The sequence below is a fragment of the Coptis chinensis genome, chromosome 7, assembly GCF_015680905.1.
Source record: "Coptis chinensis isolate HL-2020 chromosome 7, ASM1568090v1, whole genome shotgun sequence".
NCBI classification, from domain to species: domain Eukaryota; kingdom Viridiplantae; phylum Streptophyta; class Magnoliopsida; order Ranunculales; family Ranunculaceae; genus Coptis; species Coptis chinensis.
This window is the reverse complement of record NC_141462.1, coordinates 2,880,107-2,901,428: the sequence shown is the minus strand read 5'-3', so window position 1 is coordinate 2,901,428 and position 21,322 is coordinate 2,880,107. Positions and strand designations below refer to the sequence as shown.

At 37.5% G+C, this 21,322-nt stretch overlaps 3 protein-coding genes across 5 annotated transcripts; all 3 read left to right on the top strand.

Moving 5' to 3' along the window:
- Positions 1-663: 663 nt before the first annotated feature.
- On the top strand, positions 664-4,660 carry LOC147485214 (putative pentatricopeptide repeat-containing protein At3g13770, mitochondrial). 2 transcript variants are annotated; one of them, XM_086572320.1, is made up of 3 exons: positions 664-1,191; positions 1,831-4,222; positions 4,598-4,660. In XM_086572320.1, the coding sequence occupies exons 1-2, from the start codon at positions 708-710 to the stop codon at positions 3,273-3,275; spliced, it is 1,929 nt and encodes a 642-aa protein (XP_086428446.1). In that variant the 5' UTR covers positions 664-707; the 3' UTR covers positions 3,276-4,222; positions 4,598-4,660. The 2 variants fall into 2 exon arrangements, with proteins under 2 accessions (XP_086428446.1, XP_086428445.1); XM_086572319.1 differs by having other exon boundaries at positions 1,831-4,313.
- A 719-nt stretch (positions 4,661-5,379) lies between these two features.
- Positions 5,380-9,697, top strand: LOC147485213 (mediator of RNA polymerase II transcription subunit 22a-like). The gene is given in 5 exon segments (XM_086572323.1): positions 5,380-5,766; positions 5,998-6,198; positions 7,711-7,776; positions 9,166-9,217; positions 9,220-9,697. Coding segments are annotated over 4 exon segments (495 nt in total). The 5' UTR covers positions 5,380-5,766; positions 5,998-6,012; the 3' UTR covers positions 9,411-9,697.
- A 1,240-nt stretch (positions 9,698-10,937) lies between these two features.
- LOC147485212 (xanthine dehydrogenase 1-like) lies at positions 10,938-21,170 on the top strand. Of its 2 annotated transcripts, none has more exons than XM_086572317.1 (14): positions 10,938-11,297; positions 11,427-11,526; positions 11,612-11,709; positions 12,256-13,764; positions 13,875-14,117; positions 14,221-14,535; positions 15,850-16,089; positions 16,687-16,971; positions 17,089-17,310; positions 18,354-18,515; positions 18,784-18,918; positions 19,862-20,098; positions 20,264-20,437; positions 20,759-21,170. In XM_086572317.1, the coding sequence occupies exons 2-14, from the start codon at positions 11,502-11,504 to the stop codon at positions 20,999-21,001; spliced, it is 3,888 nt and encodes a 1,295-aa protein (XP_086428443.1). In that variant the 5' UTR covers positions 10,938-11,297; positions 11,427-11,501; the 3' UTR covers positions 21,002-21,170. The 2 variants fall into 2 exon arrangements, with proteins under 2 accessions (XP_086428443.1, XP_086428442.1); XM_086572316.1 differs by having other exon boundaries at positions 10,950-11,297; positions 11,601-11,709.
- The last annotated feature ends 152 nt before the right edge of the window (positions 21,171-21,322 follow it).

Sequence of the window (21,322 nt, the reverse complement as noted above, 5' to 3'; positions counted from 1 at the left end):
AGGAAAGTTAAACTAAGGACATTCAAACTTCCAATGACCAACATCCCCACACAGAAAGAATGATTCTCCTTTGTTAGTTGGTACCTGAAAAAATTGACATATGTTGATCAACATATGTTTTGTATAAACCCCCCATATTTTAATATATGTTTTGTATAAACCCCCCATATGTCAATATATGTTTTGTATAAACCCCCCATTGTTTACATAGGTATTTGACAATTAAACATACAAATCTACGCTAGTGCCCCATCTAATTTGTCAATATATGTTTTGTATAAACCCCCCATTGTTTACATAGGTCTTTGACCATTAAACATACAGATCTACGCTAGTGAAACAAATTAGATGAATGCATGGAGAGAAGATGAATTAGAATGATTAAACCTTTTCAGAGCCCGAACCACCACCCATGAGAGCAAAAAAATTGGTTTGGGAAAGAATCGTGTTGGAGAAGACAAGTTTTTCGCGGGTCCAAGTCTGGTCTTAAATAAGCCAGGAAAATGAAAATTACAAAAAAAATACAACGACTATTTTTTAAGGGGTAAATTGGGCAATATGAAAAATATCAACTGACGGTACTCACAAAACAGACGGAGTGGGGGGCAATCAGGGGTGTATATCCGTGGGGGTTAAGTCAAAAAACCCGTATATACTAAACAACTAAACAGTAAGAAAGACAGGAATGCGGGCAAAAACTAGTGAAAATGCACATTATTAACTCCACACGTTCTATCTTCAAAGCCCAATTTTGTAATAACCACATCTATTCCCTCATAAGCACATTCTACAGCCAAACAAACCCTCACTTCCCGCCAAATTCAAATCTAAAAAACATGTGTATCAACGGTCAATTAAAAGAAGCACTTGTAGAGATGTGCATTCAAGGAACCAAAATGAAATTCCACGGCTACAATTCCCTTCTAACATTATGCGTTAACCGTAAAGCAATTAGAGAAGGCCAAAGGGTCCATGGTCATATGATTAAAACAAGGTACCTTCCACCTGTGTACCTTAGTACAAGATTGATCGTTTTGTATACAAAATGTGATTCGTTAAATGATGCGAGAAAAGTGCTTGATGGAATGCCTGAAAGGAATGTCGTTTCTTGGACTGCTATGATTTCAGCTTATGCTCAAAGAAGATATCACACTGAAGCATGGCTTCTTTTCAACCAGATGTTAAAATCAGGTAACTTATACTAATAAATTTTAGTGCGTCGAGTTTAGTTCTTGGTCGTACATGAAAATTTGTGTGGGAGGAAATTGTTTTTTGAGTGTCATAGCATAGCAGTACATTGTCTATATTTCTGGAAGTAGTTATTAGCGTGTCAAATGAAATTATTGCTGATACATTTCTCACTGGATGTATGGAGTATGGACCACTAGAACCTAAATGCCAAAATGTCGTAACCTATCTAATAAATTATGGTGTGGCCGAGCTTAGTTCTGGGTCGTACATTAAAAGTTGTGTGTGATATGTACGTAATGTGTGCAAAGCATGACCTTTTTTAAATTCCAAATGGTTATAAGTGTTATAGTCTTAAATTAACAAGCCACATATCCACAATATAATAAAGCTCAATGTTAAATTTTATAGAGATGAATTTGAGGCTGGTAAAGTGTTAGAAGTTGCTGGGACCAACAATTTTACATTGCAACATGGAGACTAATCAATGTTTTCTATCGGCTAAACTAGCTAATATAGTTTGAAAAGTTGTTGATGTTTGTATATGAGTTTGTTTTTAGTTCTAGGAGATACTTATCTGTTACTAGCTTCAATTTTGTGAGTCTGTGATTTTCATTTTAAAGTTACTCAGAAATTTGGCAGGTACACAGCCTAATGAATTCACTTATGCAACTGTGCTTACTTGTTGTTCTGGTGACCGTGGGATCAACAGTGGAAGACAACTGCACTCACTTATAATCAAGAACAATTATGAATCACATGTATTTGTTGGAAGCTCACTTCTTGACATGTATGCTAAAGCTGGTAGGATCCATGAAGCTAGAGGAGTCTTTGAAAGTTTGCCGGAGAGAGATGTTGTTTCTTGCACTGCTATCATATCAGGGTATGCTCAACTTGGTCTAGATGAGGAGGCACTGGAAATGTTTCGCCAGTTGCTGAGACAAGGAATGGACTCAAATTATGTCACTTATGCTAGTGTCTTAACTGCTTTGTCTGGACTGGCTGCACTTGATCATGGCCGACAAGTTCACAACCGTTTGCTCCGTTCTCAACTACCCAATTATGTTGTTCTTAATAACTCTCTCATTGATATGTACTCAAAATGCGGAAGTCTTACTTACTCGAGAAGGATTTTTGATGGAATGCTGGAGAGAACGGTTATCACTTGGAATGCAATGCTAGTGGGATATGGTAAGCATGGATTAGGTAGAGAGGTTATCGACCTGTTTCAGTTAATGAGAGAAGAAAATAAAGTTAAACCAGACAATATTACTTTTATAGCTGTTTTGTCAGGCTGCAGCCATGGGGGGTTAGTCGAGGAAGGTTTGTCAATATTCAAGGAGATGATCGGTGGACAAGTTGGGTTTAGACCAGAGCTTGAGCATTATGGCTGTGTGGTTGATCTACTTGGACGTGCTGGGAGAGTTGACAAAGCTTTTGAATTCATCAAACAGATGCCTTACGAACCAACTGCAGCTATTTTAGGTTCTCTCCTAGGTGCTTGTGCGGCTCATAAGAATGTTTATGTAGGTGAATTTGTGGCACGCCGCCTATTTGAAATTGAACCAGAAAATGCTGGCAATTATATTATTCTTTCCAACTTATATGCTTCTAATGGAAGATGGGAAGATGTGAGAAATGTGAGGGAGCTAATGAAGGGAAAAGATGTGGCAAAGGAACCTGGGAGAAGCTGGGTCAAACTGGATCAGACAGTGCACACCTTTCACGCTGGTGATTGGTCCCATCCACAAAAGGACGAGGTTTTAACCAAGGTTAAGGAATTGTTAGTAAAGATCAAAGAGGCAGGATATGTTTGTGATCTGAGCTGTGTGTTGCATGATGTTGACGACGAGCAGAAGGAAAGGATGCTTCTCTCTCACAGCGAGAAATTAGCTATAGCACTAGGATTAATTGGTACTTGCTCAGGGGTACCAATCAAGGTCATGAAAAACCTTCGTATTTGCGTTGATTGCCACAACTTTGCCAAGTTTGTATCAAAACTATGCAAAAGAGAAATATCTCTAAGGGACTCTAATAGATTCCATCACATTGTTAAAGGAATTTGCTCTTGTGGTGATTACTGGTGAGAACTGGAATGTCACTTAGGTAAAGCAATCACTTCCAGCACATAATAGACCTCCAAGAGATTCTTTGTTTGAACTTTGAAACTCTCGATGTATGAATCAGGAGGTTCCAAGGATGTGCTAATGAGGGGAAAAATAGAGGGAGCATAATTGTGCCCCTCTGTTATTTGGTTGTTGACCTAGTAATTTATGCTGTTGGTCAACGTTGATACACAGAAATGGTGATTTTGGGAGTAACATGGACCAAATAAGCCATATGGTTTTTGGATTATTCTCGACTTGGGTTCACATTTTGCTATCTTTGCAAGGATTTGAAAGGTGAGCAAAGATGATAACCATCTGATTACTAGGCAAGCATTGAGCTTTCTATACCATGCTTTGAGTTGCATCCCCTGGTGGGAAGATCGTAAATTGATACAAAGAAACTCAATTTCAGACTTCAGACATCATAAAGCTACAACTTGGAAACGATACTCTGCAAATGTGTTTTGAGATTGTCAGTGCTCCTAACTTTCCATCGAGCTCAGCCTTGTGCATTACTCCTGTGGTGCGAAGATTACTAGACTTCCGTCTAGACCTACAGGCTTACCATGCAACTACATGCTCGCTAATAACAACTCATGCACGGATATGCGATTCAAAATGGTGGTGTATAGAGTATTAGAGTGTATCCTGTCATGTTGCTGATGCACATGCATTTGAAGAACACCCAAGGGGGATGCCAGTTTACTCTGATGTACCAGGATAGGTGGATTAACATTGTTTTGCAAACAATGAAAGTAATGTCATGTTCAAAATCTTCTATAAGCTAATTAGTTTTCATCACATTACTCCCTGGCCTATCACAACACTGGGTTGGGACTTCAAACCTGTGGGGCTGGAACTTGTTGAATGAATGAATGAATTCTCATTGAACAAAATAATGAATTACAATCACTCTTTTATACAAGGTTACATTCACAGTCTAACAGAATACTGTTTCTGACTAACAAACAAGCTTACTGACGTGGACTTTAGTCTAATATACCCCCTCAAGCAGAAGTAGGTTTAGAAACTACTGATAGCTTGGATTGAAGATTGAGATGTCTTTGCTTTGATAAGCGTTTTGTCAATATGTCTGCTAGTTAGTTAGCGAAATCTAAGTTCTGGTTACATACGAAGGAAAGAAAAGAAAAATAAACTCTTTCAGACAACCCTAAACTTCTGAAAACATCTTAATTTGTTACCGATTCAAAAAATCAATTTTTACCGATTGAAAAGATTTTTTTTTTCTTATCGATTGAAAAATCAATTTTGTCTCTCTCATTCTCTTGTTTCGTTTGTAGAATTACAGTGGATATTTAGTAACAGAGTCGACAGCTAAAACGTGGAAGTTCAAAATTTGGTAAGCTCCTCAGTCGATTCCCCCTCTATTAGTTTTCATTAATTTTATTAATCTTTATTAATTTTGTATTAGTTAAGGTTGGGATTTATGATTGTTTATTTATTAAAGAACTCAAAGAGGGCCGTATGGTTCATTTGGTTGTTCTGCCAGATGCTAGAATGTGGTTCATATGGTTCAAAGAGTTTGCATTTTTTTTTCGTGTCTGCAATTTGTGGTTTTTCAGCCCCTGTCTCTCCACTCTCATACATAGAAACACCACCTAAGTCTTAGAAAGGGGTCTCAAGTTCAGTTCAGTCATTCATTGGTTTCATTCTTCAATAATTAACACTTATAGAACCTGGTATTTTCCTTTTTTGTTTATTTTATATCAGTATATAGAGTTTTGTAGGTTTAGATATCCTACAATATTTAGGGAACCTAACGAGGCATGAAGGCAGAACACAAATTAAAACAACAAAAGACATCCCTGAGCAATGCTAACTAAGTAACTAAAATTGTCGACGATATTGTTGATGTCATTGTCAACTCTCTGCAACAAATTCTTTTGTTTCTGAGTTGCTGCCGCATATGCTGCTGAAGTGGGTCCAGTGTTACTTTGGACCCCACCGCCTCCTCCTCCGCCTTTGTTCATCTTAAGACTCAGTGTCTGAATGGACAATTTCATGTGATATAAGACCATGGCTTACAGCAGCATATGTCTTATACCTGATGAGTTGCGTTATGATCTGGAAGTGTGTTGCTTACAACAACTCAATTGTCTCCTTCAATAAGATAGCAGCTTGTGCTTCCTTTATTGCTTCACTCAGGTATAAGAGAGTATCCAAATTGCCTTGGGGCCAATACTACATTCTTGCTTAGTAGGTTTGAATTGTATTGATGTAAAATAGAGGTATACATTGTATACAGAAGTATAGAGTTCAAGACCCCAACTTCTATGTTCGAGCATAGCCATATCTATAGTAGGTCTGATTCAGGGACCTCCCATTTATAAATCCATGGGGTTTTACCTTCACACAAAAAGCTATTGTTAACTTGTAGTTCCACACCGAAACTCTCTGCCTTCTTTGCTGAGAAATCACTTCTCTCCATGTGCTAGTGATTCTTAGTGTGGTAAGTTTGGTCGTTATGTCTCTCCATTTTTCTTTCAATTGCCATGGAATTTTCCCAGAATTATGCAACAAGGATAAAGATTTGGAAAAATTGCAGCAATGTCAAAATATCAGTTTTAATGGAATGGAATTTTAATGAAATTTTAGCAATATTTTCTTGTGTGCTTTCTAATGAAAAAGACATATGCTGCTGTAAGCCATGGTCTTATATCACATGAAATTGTCCATTCAGACACTGAGTCTTAAGATGAACAAAGGCGGAGGAGGAGTTGGTCATAGTGGAGGAGGAGGTGGTGGGGTCCAAGGTAACACTGGACCCACTTCAGCAGCATATGCGGCAGCAGCTCAGAAACAAAAGAATTTGTTGCAGAGAGTTGACAATGACATCAACAATATCGTTGACAATTTTAGTTACTTAGTTAACGTTGCTCGGGTACGCTTCTTTATATTATTAAGTTTTTGTTGGCAATATAAATTTAATTGACAAAATGAACTTGGTTACTTTTATGGAATGTGCATAAATAAATGTACAGTAGTAGTGTCTTTTTAAAGGTTCGTTACATTGGCTGGTCTGTGGATTCGAAACTCTTCGTTTTACTGCAATTATGTGTTAGAAATAGTCTGTTACAAACGTAATGTTGGTGGATGTTTACACCATTCATTTCCAGTAAGGGGACTAGGCACATTTTTCAACTTCTATGTACAACTTCAGTTCTGAGTCCCACACTATATGACTATATCATCTCTCTGTCACCCTCCAATCGAGAACCTTTCTGTTCTTGAAAATTTTAAAAAGTAGACAAATAGGAATGCTGCAAGAAGGAGCACAGTAATGATATTAGAATAGAAACATCTCCTATGACCTGACCTTTGTGGGGAAAAGAAAAGTCTGGAATTCAAAACAGGGTAGATATTTGATGTACAGGATCAAATCTTCACACATATGCGTGGTTGGAACATTGTGAGGTCAGCTTTTAGTCTGTGCACAAGCATGAGGGCAATATCAAGGAGAAAAGTAGTATGTGGAGTGAATAATGCACGATAGCTGCTATTTAAGCAAGGTAGCTTATGGAAACAGAATTGTTTGGCTATACTTATTATTGTTTTTCTTTGAATGCGTGGTTCATCCTCTAAGAGAGAGTAGATGCAAAAGTTCGGATCGAAGATCTTTGCAAGACGGCCCATGTATCTCGAGAATCTAGTGTGGGCGCATTAGTCCCTACCACCGCCCGGTCCCGGGGCCTGAAATAGGTCCTTTCTCTCTCCTCTTTCACCATGTTCCGTCTAGTCGTCTAGATTGGTCCAACTAAGCAATATTCACCGTTGATCCCAGGCGTGGGTCAAGACAGGAGCTTGGCATAGGAAGAAGGCCTCCTTCATGTAGTTGACCCTGAAAACCACATCTGTCTTATCCTCCCACTTGATTGCCGTGTAACTGCGCAGGGCATGGGGAGCATCAACTAGCTGTTGATCCTGTTGTTGAACCTGTTGGTGATCGGGACCTATTACAATAGAAAAAGAAATATCTTTTTTTCTATTGTGAAATCTCTGTAGGGACGTAGAGCTGGAAGACTGGGCCGGGCGTAATTAAGCATAGCCTGAGTGCTCGAATTTCACGAGTGTATTCAGTCATTTTTTTTACCTAATGTGAAAACTCTAATGAAGAGAAAGTGGGAGTGTGTGGATTATTCCATGGTTTTGGGCCAGCTTTTATGAATTGAAGCTGAACTGGAATTTCTTTTATATATTTGGAATGTTATGATCTTTATAGTGGAAACTATGGTTTATCTTTGTGTTTCAGTTTTCTTGATGTGATTTTCTATTAAATCTGTGCAATGATTTTAATTACTGAAGGATTTATATCACCAGATACTATGTTCAGATCGACATATCCTTGCATCAATGACTGCAATGCTACCAAATTTTTTAACTTTTCTTCTTGTAGGTAAATGATCCACCAGTTAGGAACTCACAAGAAGCTTTCATGATGGAGATGCGGGCAGCCAGAATGGTAAGTTTGTTTCTTTATTCTCTAATACTTTGTAAGTTTCAGCCGTAGAAATTAAAATATCGATTGAAATATTTATGGAAAAAGAAGCAATTACTGAATGTATTACTATACTATGAGACAGTATAAGTTAAAGTACTTGAATACGCCCAAACACGTGGGCCCTCGAATGATATTTTTGTGTTACATAGTTTGGATAAGCAAATTATGGAAGGAAGACATTGACACGGATACTTGTGTTTGTATCCGACACGGATAAGAAGTGTCTAACACGGTAAAATATAAAAAACTGAGGTATATCACATACAATATGTGTCCGACGCGGACATGTCAATACGTATCCCACACAGATTATTTTAAAAAACACGGCATGGCCATGTAACATAGGTAAGGTTCTAAAAGGATGAGACCTCATCTTTAACATACTCATCTGAACATGTTCCCCACACACACACACACACAAAATTAAGTTCAAAAATGTTTTATGTTCAATCTTTTATAATTATATTTCATGATTCAAGAGTGCAAACCATGTTCTAATTCATGATTCAAGAGTGCAAACCATCACAACTCACGAGTAAAAGCTATAGAGGAGGGAAACTAATTGTTCCATTTTGTTTCAACCTTCACTAAAAGTTTGTCAAATACAGAAACTGTAAGCTGAAGAAGAATGACCTTGTTTTGTATTCTGATTCCATAGCAGTCTGTTGAAGCATAACCTTGGTCTAACACTCTAACTAAAGACCAGCATTTCCCCGCATATTGAGAGTCCGGAATTTGGATACTCAAGATAAAATGGTGACTGGGACATTGCATTTTAATCAGAAGAAATTTGTGATGGACTTATGAATAGTGTCATCATACGGAATATAACTGTTACTTTAACCTGTGGGAGCATTTGAAACGACTTTGTCCCGGTTTACCTTTCAGCACTGAGACTATTGAACTGCATATGGAAAAAATTGGGCTAGTGCTACAATTGCTCAGCAGTCGAAGACTATTGAACTACGTTAACCTTCTTCCTTATCATATTTTTTCATTATTACTTTAGCCTCTATTTTGGGGGTTCCCCTCTCTTACTCTTTACTCAATCTTCCAGTGGGGCTTCTGCCTGTTAATTCAGATGACTAACATGCATCATGGGAGTTTGTTCTTTCACTAAATCATGAATAGATGTCACATTCCTACTGCATTTGCAGCCATGTGAACTGGAATGGCACTTTATGCCTCACCTAGTGTACTTTCCCCATAAAATTGTTCTGAATGGTTTTGTACTTCATGCTGAACAGGATACCAATAACAATTGCAGTTTTAAATTAATCACCCTTCTGAATCATTTCATTTTATATGTGAAGCTGTGTGAAAACTATATATCCACTGAAATGAAAACAGGTTCAGGCGGCAGACACACTTCTAAAGTTGGTTTCAGAGCTGAAGCAGACAGCTATTTTTCGGGTTTTGCATCTCTCAACGAACATGTAGAGCAGCGTACCATTGAGTTCAACCAGCAGGTGGAGAGAACAGACCGCATGTTGGCTAGAATTGGAGAGGAGGCTGCTGCTAGCCTAAAAGAACTTGAATCCCATTACTACTCTTCTATCCAGAGAACTAACAAATTCGAAACGGGAGATAAGTGAACAACCCAGATCACTTCCTTATTAAGGGTATGAAGGGGAATCACCGTTGTTTTGGTTGACAGACAGAATTGTGAGAGCCGGATCAGTTAGACTAGAATTTGTAATTTATTTATCTGGTGAATTTCTTGTATAGAATTTATTGAACTGTGTTTTATGCTCAGAGCTGATGCTGTAACTGGATTTTCTTACCAAATGTTATCTTTACATGTTTTGGCATGGGATCTCTCAAAGAACAAATGTCACGTATTGAGTGATTAAGTTTTTTCAAGCATTGTTTACCAATATTAGTCGAAGGATCTAATAATTTTCCGTTGAACATAATCATCATGCATGGTTTCCTTCATTGAGAAGGTTCTGTACTTCTGTTACCAGCTTTACGCATAGGTACAAAAGGTGAAAGCCTTTATCCCCCAAGAGGCCAAGACTTCTGCTTAGCTCCTGGCAGCCCGTTTTTTAATAATTACAGGGGAAAATTACAAAATTTTGGGCTTTTGCCCAACCTAGTCCAAGTCTATTGAACTGCAGAAGCACATTAATGAAGACTATGTAACTTCTTTTATTTCTGGTTGATTTTAATTTGGGTTTGTTTGATCTTGAGTTGCACACCCAAATTAAATCACACAAGTAACCGTATGTGTTTTTTAACAGGAAAATGTTATGTGGTTGACTCCGGATATGCTAATGCCCCTGGGTTTCTAGCACCGTACAGAAGATAGAGATACCATTTGAATGAGTATAGTGGATATGGAAGATCACCAAAAACCACAAAGGAGCAATTCAATAAAGATACCATTTGAATGAGTATAGTGGACATGGAAGATCACCAAAAACCACAAAGAAGCAATTCAATTTTGCTAATGCGTCACTCCGTAATATAATTGAGCGATGTTTTGGTGTGTTGAAGTGCCAATTTTAAGTGTTGGAATTAATGTCATTTTATAATCTTCGCAAGCAAAGAAATATAGTAATTGCTTCATGTGCTCTTCATAATTTTATAAGGACACATGCTCTTAATTAAAGATGATTTTTTTGAGATGTTTGAAAAAGAAGATATTGTTATGCAAGGTGTGGGTAGTAGTTATGAAGCCGGACAAAGTTTGACAAGTGCAAATGAAGTACAATGAGACATGGGAATAGCGAGAGATGATATTTATAGAGGGATGAATATATTTTATAGACTACTATTATAATTTTTTGATGGATAGTGTAATATTTGCTAATTAAGTATTTTTTACTGTTTATTCCAAACAAATTTTTAAATTATTGGCTTTTAAATTTCGTATTTTTACTTTAGAAATTGTGTTTTTGACAAACATATTATACTTCGCATTAATTTAAAAATCAGATGAGGATTTTGAGCTTGGTAGCTTATGGCTTTTTGTTAGATGCCAAACACAGCCTTGAAATGGTGCACTCATACTTTAAGCATAAGGATGTTAGTTAATCCATGATGACGACCCCCTTTCGTTTTCGTTGAAAATATGATGATTCATCGTATCTATAATCTATCATGGGTTCGTCTGTTTTCCGTACAAATGTTCGTCTGTTTTCTCTAGATCAAACTGGTTAACCGAGGAGTCATACCAACCACGTGTCAAACTCTCAATGCCATTTTGCAAAGTCCAGTCAGCTTCATAGTCGACCCCAGAAACCAGTTCTCCAACTCTACCTGCTCACTAATCATCATTACAACACTTTATATATTTTTCTCTTCAACTTCGTACGTTTTTTTTTTGTTTGTCTGAAAAATGGGATCGTTGACGACAGATGAAGTAGATTTTATGAGCTTAGCAGAAGAAACCAAAGAAGTAATAATATATGTAAATGGAATACGTAAACTTCTTCCCGATGGTTTAGCTCATATGACTCTACTCGAATATCTCAGAGGTAATTTTTTTTTCATTTCTACTCAAGTAACCAATGCTGCTTAATGTTTTACTGCAATTAATTAACATTACATGATTTGATTATATTTTTTAAGCACAATCTAATCATGTTTATTGTATTGGGGTATAGATATTGGTCTAACTGGAACAAAACTGGGGTGTGGTGAAGGTGGTTGTGGGGCTTGCACTGTCATGGTTTCTCATTATGATCAACTATCTAAGCGATCCGTGTGAGTATATCATTCCTTCTTATATATTGTCTCACCAAATTTTCAACTGTTTGAGTGATATGATTTTGTTGCAGGCATTATGCAGTCAATGCTTGTTTGGCTCCTCTTTATTCTGTGGAAGGAATGCATATAGTTACAGTGGAGGGTATTGGGAACCATCGACAAGGACTGCACCCAGTCCAGGTGTGTAGAGCTAACTGTCACTCTGTCTACTTGCATATTTTCATGATGCTTGTAATTTGCTTCTAGAAACATGATTTTGTTCGCTATTTGTGTTTCTTGTTAATTTTTATGGATGTACGTGTTGGATTTTTGGCTGAGGGTGCGTCGGCCACGAGTTCTGCCAAGCATATAATTGTAAGGCCCTTCTAAGTAGAGTAAAATGGTAAAATCTGGCCTCGGTCTGAATGCCAACCTCATTATTTATGATTTTATTCTAAGTTGTTTGTAGATAGAAGCCACTATACCTTCTTGTGTTATCTAGATGTAGTACCAAGTCCTAACAGTTCACTAATGTTATCATAACAAGTGCATCTATAAACCTACCATCTGGTGGTTCCAAGCTTCAATATGTTATATTCACTTGTGAACAAGTTTGGTAATGGCTTGAACATTCTTACTCATCTTATATATCATCTCCTATTTATTGATCAATGTCTTTGTGACTTGATGACATTTTATGGTCAGATCACTTCTTATGCATCTTTGGAATTTTGAATTGGTGTGTAGGAGTCACTGGCCCGCTCTCACGGTTCACAATGTGGATTCTGCACTCCCGGTTTTGTCATGTCTATGTATGCATTACTGAGAGCCAATCAAACACAGCCTAGTGAAGAGCAGATTGAAGAATGCATTGCTGGAAATTTATGTAGGTGCACAGGTTACAGGCCGATTATTGATGCCTTTCGAGTTTTTGCCAAAACTGATGATGCCTTGTACACTACTGTATCTTCGGAAATCCCTCCAGGAGGTGAGTTTATTTGCCCTTCCAGTGGGAAGCCATGCTCTTGCGGATCCAAGATTATGAATGACAACATAACTTCAAAGGAAAATACGACTTGCACAAATGGTCATGCTCCTGTTTCTTATAGTGAAGTTGATGGAAGCTCATATAGTGAGAAAGAACTTATTTTCCCTCCCGAACTTCTTTTGAGAAAATTAACACCTCTAAAATTGACTGGATCTGGTGGTCTTAAGTGGTATCGACCCTTACGGCTTCAACATGTATTAGATTTGAAATCACTATATCCAGATGCAAAATTAGTGGTTGGTAATAGTGAGGTGGGAATCGAAATGAGAATGAAGAGAATACAGTATCAGGTCTTAATTTCTGTTGCTCATGTACCTGAACTGAACTGTGTGAATGTGAATGATAATGGATTGTTGATTGGTGGTGCTGTAAAATTGACAGAACTTCAAAATTTTCTCAAAAAGGTTGTAGCAGAGCGTGCTTCTCATGAAACTTCATCATGTAGGGCCTTAATAGAACAGATAAAATGGTTTGCTGGGAAACAAATTAAGAATGTTGCTTCTGTTGGAGGGAACATCTGTACTGCTAGTCCAATCTCGGACTTGAATCCACTTTGGATGGCTGTGGGGGCTAAGTTTCAAATTATAGATTGCAGAGGAAAAACCAGAACTACAATGGCAAAAAATTTCTTCTTGGGATACCGCAAAGTGGATCTGGCAAACCGTGAAATTTTACTCTCAGTACTGCTTCCATGGAACAAGCCTTTTGAGTTTGTTAAAGAATTTAAGCAAGCTCATCGAAGGGAAGATGATATTGCAATTGTTAATGCTGGAATGCGTGTTGCTCTTGAAGAAAATGGAGGAATATGGGTAGTTTCAGATGCATCTATTGCCTATGGGGGGGTCGCTCCTGTTTCACTTTCTGCTTCAAGTACTGAAAATTTTCTTGTTGGAAAGAGTTGGGATCTGGATCTTCTGAAAGGTGGTGTTGTAGAATTAGAGAAGGACATTTTGCTCAAAGAAAATACACCAGGTGGAATGGTGGAGTTCCGTAACTCTTTAACGAAAAGTTTCTTCTTCAAATTTTTCTTGTGGGTTTCTCATCAGATGAACGGAAAACAATACTTCCCAGAAAACTTATGTTTGCCCCATATATCAGCAATACAGTGTTCCTCCAAATCCTCCCCTGCTGGAAGTCAGAACTATGAAATTGTAAAGCATGGGACAGCTGTGGGGTCTCCTGAAATTCATCTTTCAGCAAAACTTCAGGTGCATGGGTGTTTCTCATCATAATATTCATGTACTAAATTGAAAAAGTTGATTGTATCATCCAATACACTTCTTGGTGTATTTCGTTAATATGTTTCTATCTTATCTAGGTTACTGGAGAGGCAGAATATGTGGATGATACACCAATGCCTCCTAATGGTTTACATGCTGCTTTGGTTTTGAGTGGAAAGCCTCATGCACGTATAGTTTCTGTAGACGATTCAGGAGCAAAGTCATCTCCGGGGTTTGTTGGATTATTTCTCTATAAAGACGTACCTGGAGGTAACGATATTGGTCCAGTCGTTTATGATGAAGAGCTCTTTGCTTCACAGTTTGTCACTTGTGTAGGTCAGGTACATAGCTTTCGGTGTTGTGGGTATCTTATGCAGTATTCTTCAGTTCCACGTTAGCTCTCTTACTGCTTTCATGAAAGAAGCTTGTGTTTGTTTTCCGCAGGTTATAGGGGTGGTTGTGGCTGATACACATGAAAATGCTAAATTAGCTGCATGGAAAGTCCATGTTGAGTATGAGGAGTTGCCTTCAGTTTTATCCATTAAAGATGCCCTCAAAGCAAACAGTTTTCATCCTAACACTGAGAGGTGCATGAGTAAAGGAGACGTGGATCTCTGTTTTCAATCAGGTGATCTGGACAGAGTTATAGAAGGGGAGGTTTATGTAGGAGGTCAAGAGCATTTCTATTTGGAGACTAATAGCAGTCTGGTTTGGACGATGGATGGTGGTAATGAAGTTCATATGATTTCTTCTACTCAAGTAGGTTAAACATTTTTTACCTTTTACTCTTTTAGACTTATGCCACAAGGTTTGTTAGCCCAATGATTGCCAACTGGTTTGTTGGAATATGAGCTATTGTTATTTATTTATTTATTTATTTTTAAATTTTATTCTCCATTTTGTTTGAATATTAGTGATTAATATGGATTTCCCAGAGGCCAGATTTAATAACAGACCTGTTTATATATGAGGTCATTTACATTGTGAGAGTGTCTATTTAGGGTTTGGGCTGCTTAATCTCCAGTATGCTCTCTGCTGGGCGAGTTTATGATGGCCTAATTTTTGAGTTGGTAGATGTAATCCTGGCGTAGTATTTCTGTGTATTTTTGGGAGCTTGTAGTGTTGTAACTCTTTCAGGCTACTTAATGTAGTGAAGTTTTTCTTTGTCGAGCTAAAAGAGAGCAGTGAGCTTTGTTCGACTCATTAGGAAATATTTACTTGTTGGTCTATTAATGTTACCAATTGTGTTCACGTGTGTTCGTTCGTTTTTTTTTTAAATACATTTTATTTGATAACGAAAATAAATCATACAAAGGATTTGGAGGTCAAGCATGCTGCAAATTGTGACGCAAGCCCCTTTTGAATAGCAAAACCAATCCTCCTAAACATATATTCATTGGAACCAGCTGTTATAACATTGTTGTCCAATACTTTCTTCAACTTGCTAAGCAGCTCCAACGCTTTCAACGTAAAAAAACGAAGTGTATCAAACGCAAATGGGACAAAGCAGTGTTGGTTAGCTACAGAAGCTCCTTCGTGTTTCTCCACCTTCATTGCAGCTGCACTATTGGCTGCTTCCCCTACCCCAAAGACTCTATTACCAAATCCTACCATTTTTTTTGTTATTATTATTATTATTATTATTATATGTTTTCATGTGTGTATGCTTGTCTAGGGTAATTAGTGGGAGTTGGGAACCATTAAATATGCGAATATTAATTTCCTTGTTCTTTATAGAGCATAAGTTCATTAAAATCATAATTATCTACAATGTGTATACATATATAATAGCATGCTGTCCGTATAAACTTTATATAAGATGGCGGATACATCCGCTTTTGGGCTCATGCAAAAAATTCCACAGGAATTCATGCCTGATGAATTGCAGGACAACACACATCATGCAGAGGATTTTCATTTTGTCAATATTCTTACTTCACCGCATATAGAAAGAAATCAATCATTATATTCTCACTTCAGTACAAATTTATATTGCTTGATGAAAGATAGTGTTTAAATTAGTCTGTAGTTCTTGCCTTATATGATATAATATATAATTTTCCTTGAGAGCAGGCCCCTCAAAAACACCAGAAGTATGTTTGTCATGTTCTTGGACTTCCAATGGCAAAAGTTGTTTGCAAGACCAAGCGTATTGGTGGTGGGTTTGGTGGAAAAGAAACAAGGTCAGCCATGATTGCTGCTGCAGCTGCTGTGCCATCTTATCTTCTTAATCGACCAGTAAAGCTCACATTAGACCGCGATGTAGATATGATGATTTCTGGGCAACGTCATAGCTTTCTTGGAAAGTACAAGGTACTGATTTTGGTTCTGTAAATTTGAAAAACATGTACAGGATTCTATTTGGAATGCATATTGTCATGGGTTGACAGCTGAGTTATGGAATAGATTTAATAATTTTCAAGCTTCCATAGTTATAGATTTATAGGGAAGAAGAAGCAAAACTTAAAGAAATGGGTCCTTTCTAATGCACCCTTGGAGTATTATACATTGTACTGTAGGGCAAGATATTAGATTGAAATTACCTCCTAAAAAAAGGAAGTATTTCTAAAACAGTTTCTTCAATGGGATTGTAGTCTTCCATCTAAAGAATTGCCATATTGCCTTGGCCTGGAGATGCTTACAAGTTAAGAAGTTCATAGTTTTTGGTGCTCTTACTCTGTTGTTTGGGTTAAGAGTGGATATAATTACATAATTCCAAAAAAAAAAAAAGTTAAATAATATCGGACAGGCAGTTGCATTTGGTTTTGCATTAGCTACAGAAGGTATGGCCTATCCAATGATGACGATGATGCCAATTGCTTGTAGTGTTTCTAGCATGCTATGTGTGGTTGCATGCAACTTTTTTTGAATTTGTCACAAAATTACTTCATTTGCTAATTGTGGTCTCAGGTTGGATTTACAAATGAAGGAAAGCTGCTTGCGTTGGATCTTGAAATTTACAACAACGGTGGAAATTCTCTGGACCTTTCTTTGGCGGTCTTGGAGCGTGCCATGTTTCATTCGGACAATGTCTATGAAGTACCAAATATCAGGGTTACTGGAAGAGTTTGTTTCACTAATATCCCGAGTAACACAGCTTTTCGTGGATTTGGTGGGCCTCAGGGCCTGCTAATTGCTGAAAATTGGATCCAACGGATTGCTGTGGAACTTAAGAGAAGCCCTGAAGAGATTAGAGTAAAATGCCTCCTGCCCTTGTGTCTTTTATTTGTTTCTTGCTTGGTATAATATTTGTTAATCCTTGCTCATTATCATTGTTGTTCTGTTTCTTTCATGTGAAAATTTTACTCTCAGGAAATTAATTTTCAAAGAGAAGGGTCTGTTTTGCATTATGGTCAAGAACTTCAACATTGTACCTTGGCCCCACTTTGGGATGAACTGAAGTATTCTTGTGACTTTTGGAAGGCTCGTAGTAAAGTTGATCAATTTAATTCGCAAAACCGTTGGAAAAAGCGTGGAGTTGCCATGGTTCCAACAAAGTTTGGCATCTCCTTTACTTTAAAATTTATGAACCAGGTACGTTGCATCTTTGGCCTGCTTTCAATTTGGAACCTCAACGCGTGGGTTCCTTCTTTTAGGGGCCATGTTGACTAATTTCCCAATGAAGGCTCTAGAGACTTCTAAAGGTGGATAGATTATTCCAAAAATAGTTGTCGCCAATGCAATGATCTTAGTTAATCACCTCAACCACAGTTCAATAGCGTTATGAAGGTCTATTGTGGTCTTTGCTAGTGGCTTACTGGTCAAGTCTTGGGAGGTTGTGCTGTGAATTGAAGGTGGAAGCAACTTTAATTGAACACCAATTATAAATTAAGGCTAGTTCTAACCTAATTTGGTAGAAAAGGGGATTTTAGTATAACCCTACAATCTACAGACTTTGTAATCTCCAAAAACAACCCACCAATTTGTGAGGCCATATGCCTTATTTATACAAATTCAATTCTTGGAGCTGAAGGACTCCTAAATAGAAAGCAACTAAAATAAACCAAATACTAGAATAGTAACTACTAATTAGACTAGGTTTCTAATTATCCTTTATTCTATCAGGCTGGGCTTGGGTTATTTCCAACTTGCTGGGAAAGGGGATTTAAGAGGCTAGGGAATAAATTTCGAACTATTCAAAAAGGAAAGACAAATGCAGGTCTATTGTGGTATTAGTTGGCCACATGTGAAACGACATTGACAAAGTAATATTCGTTAGGGTCATCTAAACAACTTTGTAAAAGTAAATAATGAACAAAACACATGTAGATGCACTGAACAGGCAAAATTAAATTATAAAAGTGAAAATGGGAGTTGGGAACATCTTGTATCTTTTAATCTTGTTTTTCTAGCTTATGTTTTAGATGCATGGACTTGTGTATTCTAGAACACATTTTAATCTGATGTTCTCATGTTTAACCTTTTTTCTCTAATCTATCCTCTGGTCACTTGGGCATAGGTTGAGAAACAGGATATTGTCTTTTCATCATACTATATTCTACTCTCGGCGGTTTCTTTGCATGGACATCCATAACTTTCCGTTGGGACACATGCTTATGGTTGTTTAATGACTGCAGGCTGGTGCTCTTGTGCAAGTTTATACTGATGGAACTGTTTTAGTGACACATGGGGGTGTTGAGATGGGACAAGGTCTGCACACAAAGGTTGCCCAGGTTGCTGCATCGTCCTTCAATATTCCTCTGAGTTCGGTATTTATATCTGAGACGAGCACTGATAAGGCAAGCCTCTACAACCTACCTTGAACATAGACTTGAGTAATCCAATTCTTTTAGTACTCTATGCCAGTTATTTCTTGACATTACCATTTCTACCATTTATTTCATCTATGATTTTTGGTGGTATTGCTATACGTACATTTCTATTCAAACTTTAGGCAGTGTAGATTCAGAGAACACTCTTGACCACCATCTTGGTATGAACATTGCAAAATATTTGCGTCATTGAAACTTATTCTTGCTGCTTGGTGTTTATTTTCCATCCACTTAGGTTCCAAATGCATCACCAACAGCAGCTTCTGCAAGTTCGGATATGTATGGAGCAGCAGTTTTAGATGCATGTGAACAAATAAAAGCGAGGATGGAGCCAATTGCTTCAACAGGGAAGCACAACTCTTTTGCTGAGGTAAAAGCCTGGGATATGTTTGGTCTGTGAATTGCTTAGATGTGTTATCTGTTCAAAATAGTACCACTTATTATCATTATTATTATTATTATTATTATTATTATTATTATCGTTATCGGTATCGGTATCGTTGTCGTCATCGTTATTATTATTATTATTATTTTTCTGAGGTAAGCATGGAGTATAGTTAGGCCTGTGAATTGCTTACATGTGAGTTTTCTTTTTTTTATTTTTGGAAGATAAATATTTTTGCATCAACGGTTTTGTAATCTATTTTTGATGGCAATAAGAGCACTGTTTAAAATTCACAGACCCTGATGAGAGCTAATTTACAATTGACTCTAACTGCCCTTGATCTATTGTCATCAACTATTTTTCTTTAAACAGTTTCTACTTTAAACAATTTCTAAAATCCTGAAGATTAAGACTGAAACCAGTTCTGCTGGAAATTTTATCCATTGGAAAGTTGGAATCAGTATTATGCTTTCGCTGCTTTCTTCAGAGCATTTTTTTTTTTTGCTAACTGGGTGTCTGGGCCAGCTTACGCGCACCTCGACTAATCCCGGGGCCCTGGTTGGAAATTCGACCGGGTACTGCCTCGCCAGTGGCCTTGAGGGGAATCGAACTAGTGACCATTGGGGAGCAAACCCAGGGCCGGACCAGTTGTGCTACCCCTTCAGAGCATTTGAATTGTGCATGGTTATGATATGTTAAGAGGCTAACCCTAAGTCGGAGAGGGCATAATTATTCAACCCTTATATTGAGTCATCGGATATTGAAAGAAACATGCATTGTACCATTACCAACAACACATCTCCTATATATAAAGTATAAATATATCTCAAATTTCAAGAACTAATATTCTTCCTGGTTTTTCTTTAAGAAGCATTTCTGTAATGTAACTATCTCTGTTATTAAGCAAACTTTACTCAATTTGTATCAGTTGTGCCTTATATGCTACATGGAGCGAGTGGATCTTTCTGCTCATGGATTCTACATCACACCTGACATCGACTTTGATTGGAAAACTGGTAAAGGGAATCCTTTCAGTTACTTCACCTATGGTGCTGCATTTGCTGAAGTTGAAATTGACACATTGACTGGAGATTTCCACACAAGGATGGCAGACATTATATTGGATCTTGGTCATTCACTTAATCCAGCTATTGACATTGGACAGGTATTCTTTTACATATAATCATAAACAAGTCGGTGTTACAATAGGTAAAAAGTATAGAAAATCATCCAGAGCAAAAATATGGTCCAGGCCATAGGTGCTGTCTTTTGTACTTTCTAGTTCATGGAGTGGTCTCTATTATTCTTTTCACAAGTTCTTTCTTCTCAGATTGAAGGAGCCTTCATTCAAGGTCTGGGTTGGGTTGCTTTGGAAGAGCTAAAATGGGGTGATGCAGACCACAAATGGGTCCGTCCTGGTTTTCTCTACACCTGCGGACCTGGAAGTTACAAAATCCCTTCTGCAAATGATATCCCTCTAAATTTTAATGTCTCTCTTCTGAAGGTGAGAATGGTTTTAATTTTCGTCTTCACAAGAATCTTCTTCCTCAATAGTTAGTGCAAAAGCCACTAACTCCTCAAAACTTTTACTTTGTTTCCTTTGCTTCTTGCACGGATATAGTCAATATAGTGGTGTTGGATAATTTCTTTCTGCATTATGTTTTATTCATATTACTGGACTGCGGGGCATTAAAGAGGCGAAACTTAATTAGGACATGTATATGTTTTCAATTTTGGTGTAGTTTGAATATAATGCATTATGTTAACAGGAGAAAATATCTTAGCATAATAGCATATTTCTTCATTCTAATCAACTACATTGCAGGGCCATCCAAACGTGAAGGCAATACACTCATCTAAAGCTGTAGGAGAGCCTCCATTTTTTCTTGCTTCCTCCGTCTTTTTTGCTATTAAAGATGCAATTGGAGCTGCAAGAGCCGAGGCAGGGTACAATGAATGGTTTCCACTTGATAACCCAGCAACTCCCGAAAGGATTCGTATGGCTTGTATTGATGATTTCACCAAAGCTTTTGCTGGCTTGGATTATCGCGCCAAGCTAAGTGTCTAATGAACTGCGTGGAGATTGCTAGATTTTGTAAAGGAAGAAAAATGTATTGTGCCTAATTATATACCACAATGTTCAGTTTGTACAGTTAAACAAGAACTGCATTTCCAATTGTAAGTAAGCTCAATCAATAAAATAATGTCCGCCAAAATCCGTTGAGGAAGCACAACAATTTGCAGGTGAGTGGGTCTATATAGTATATACCCGTGGCACTTACTCTATTAGTTTTATTCTATCAAAATAAATTTCTAACGAAATACGTGAATACTCCGAATTTGTAATCAAGTGAGCGGAGCGAAAGGGAGTGTTATGCCGACAAAAACT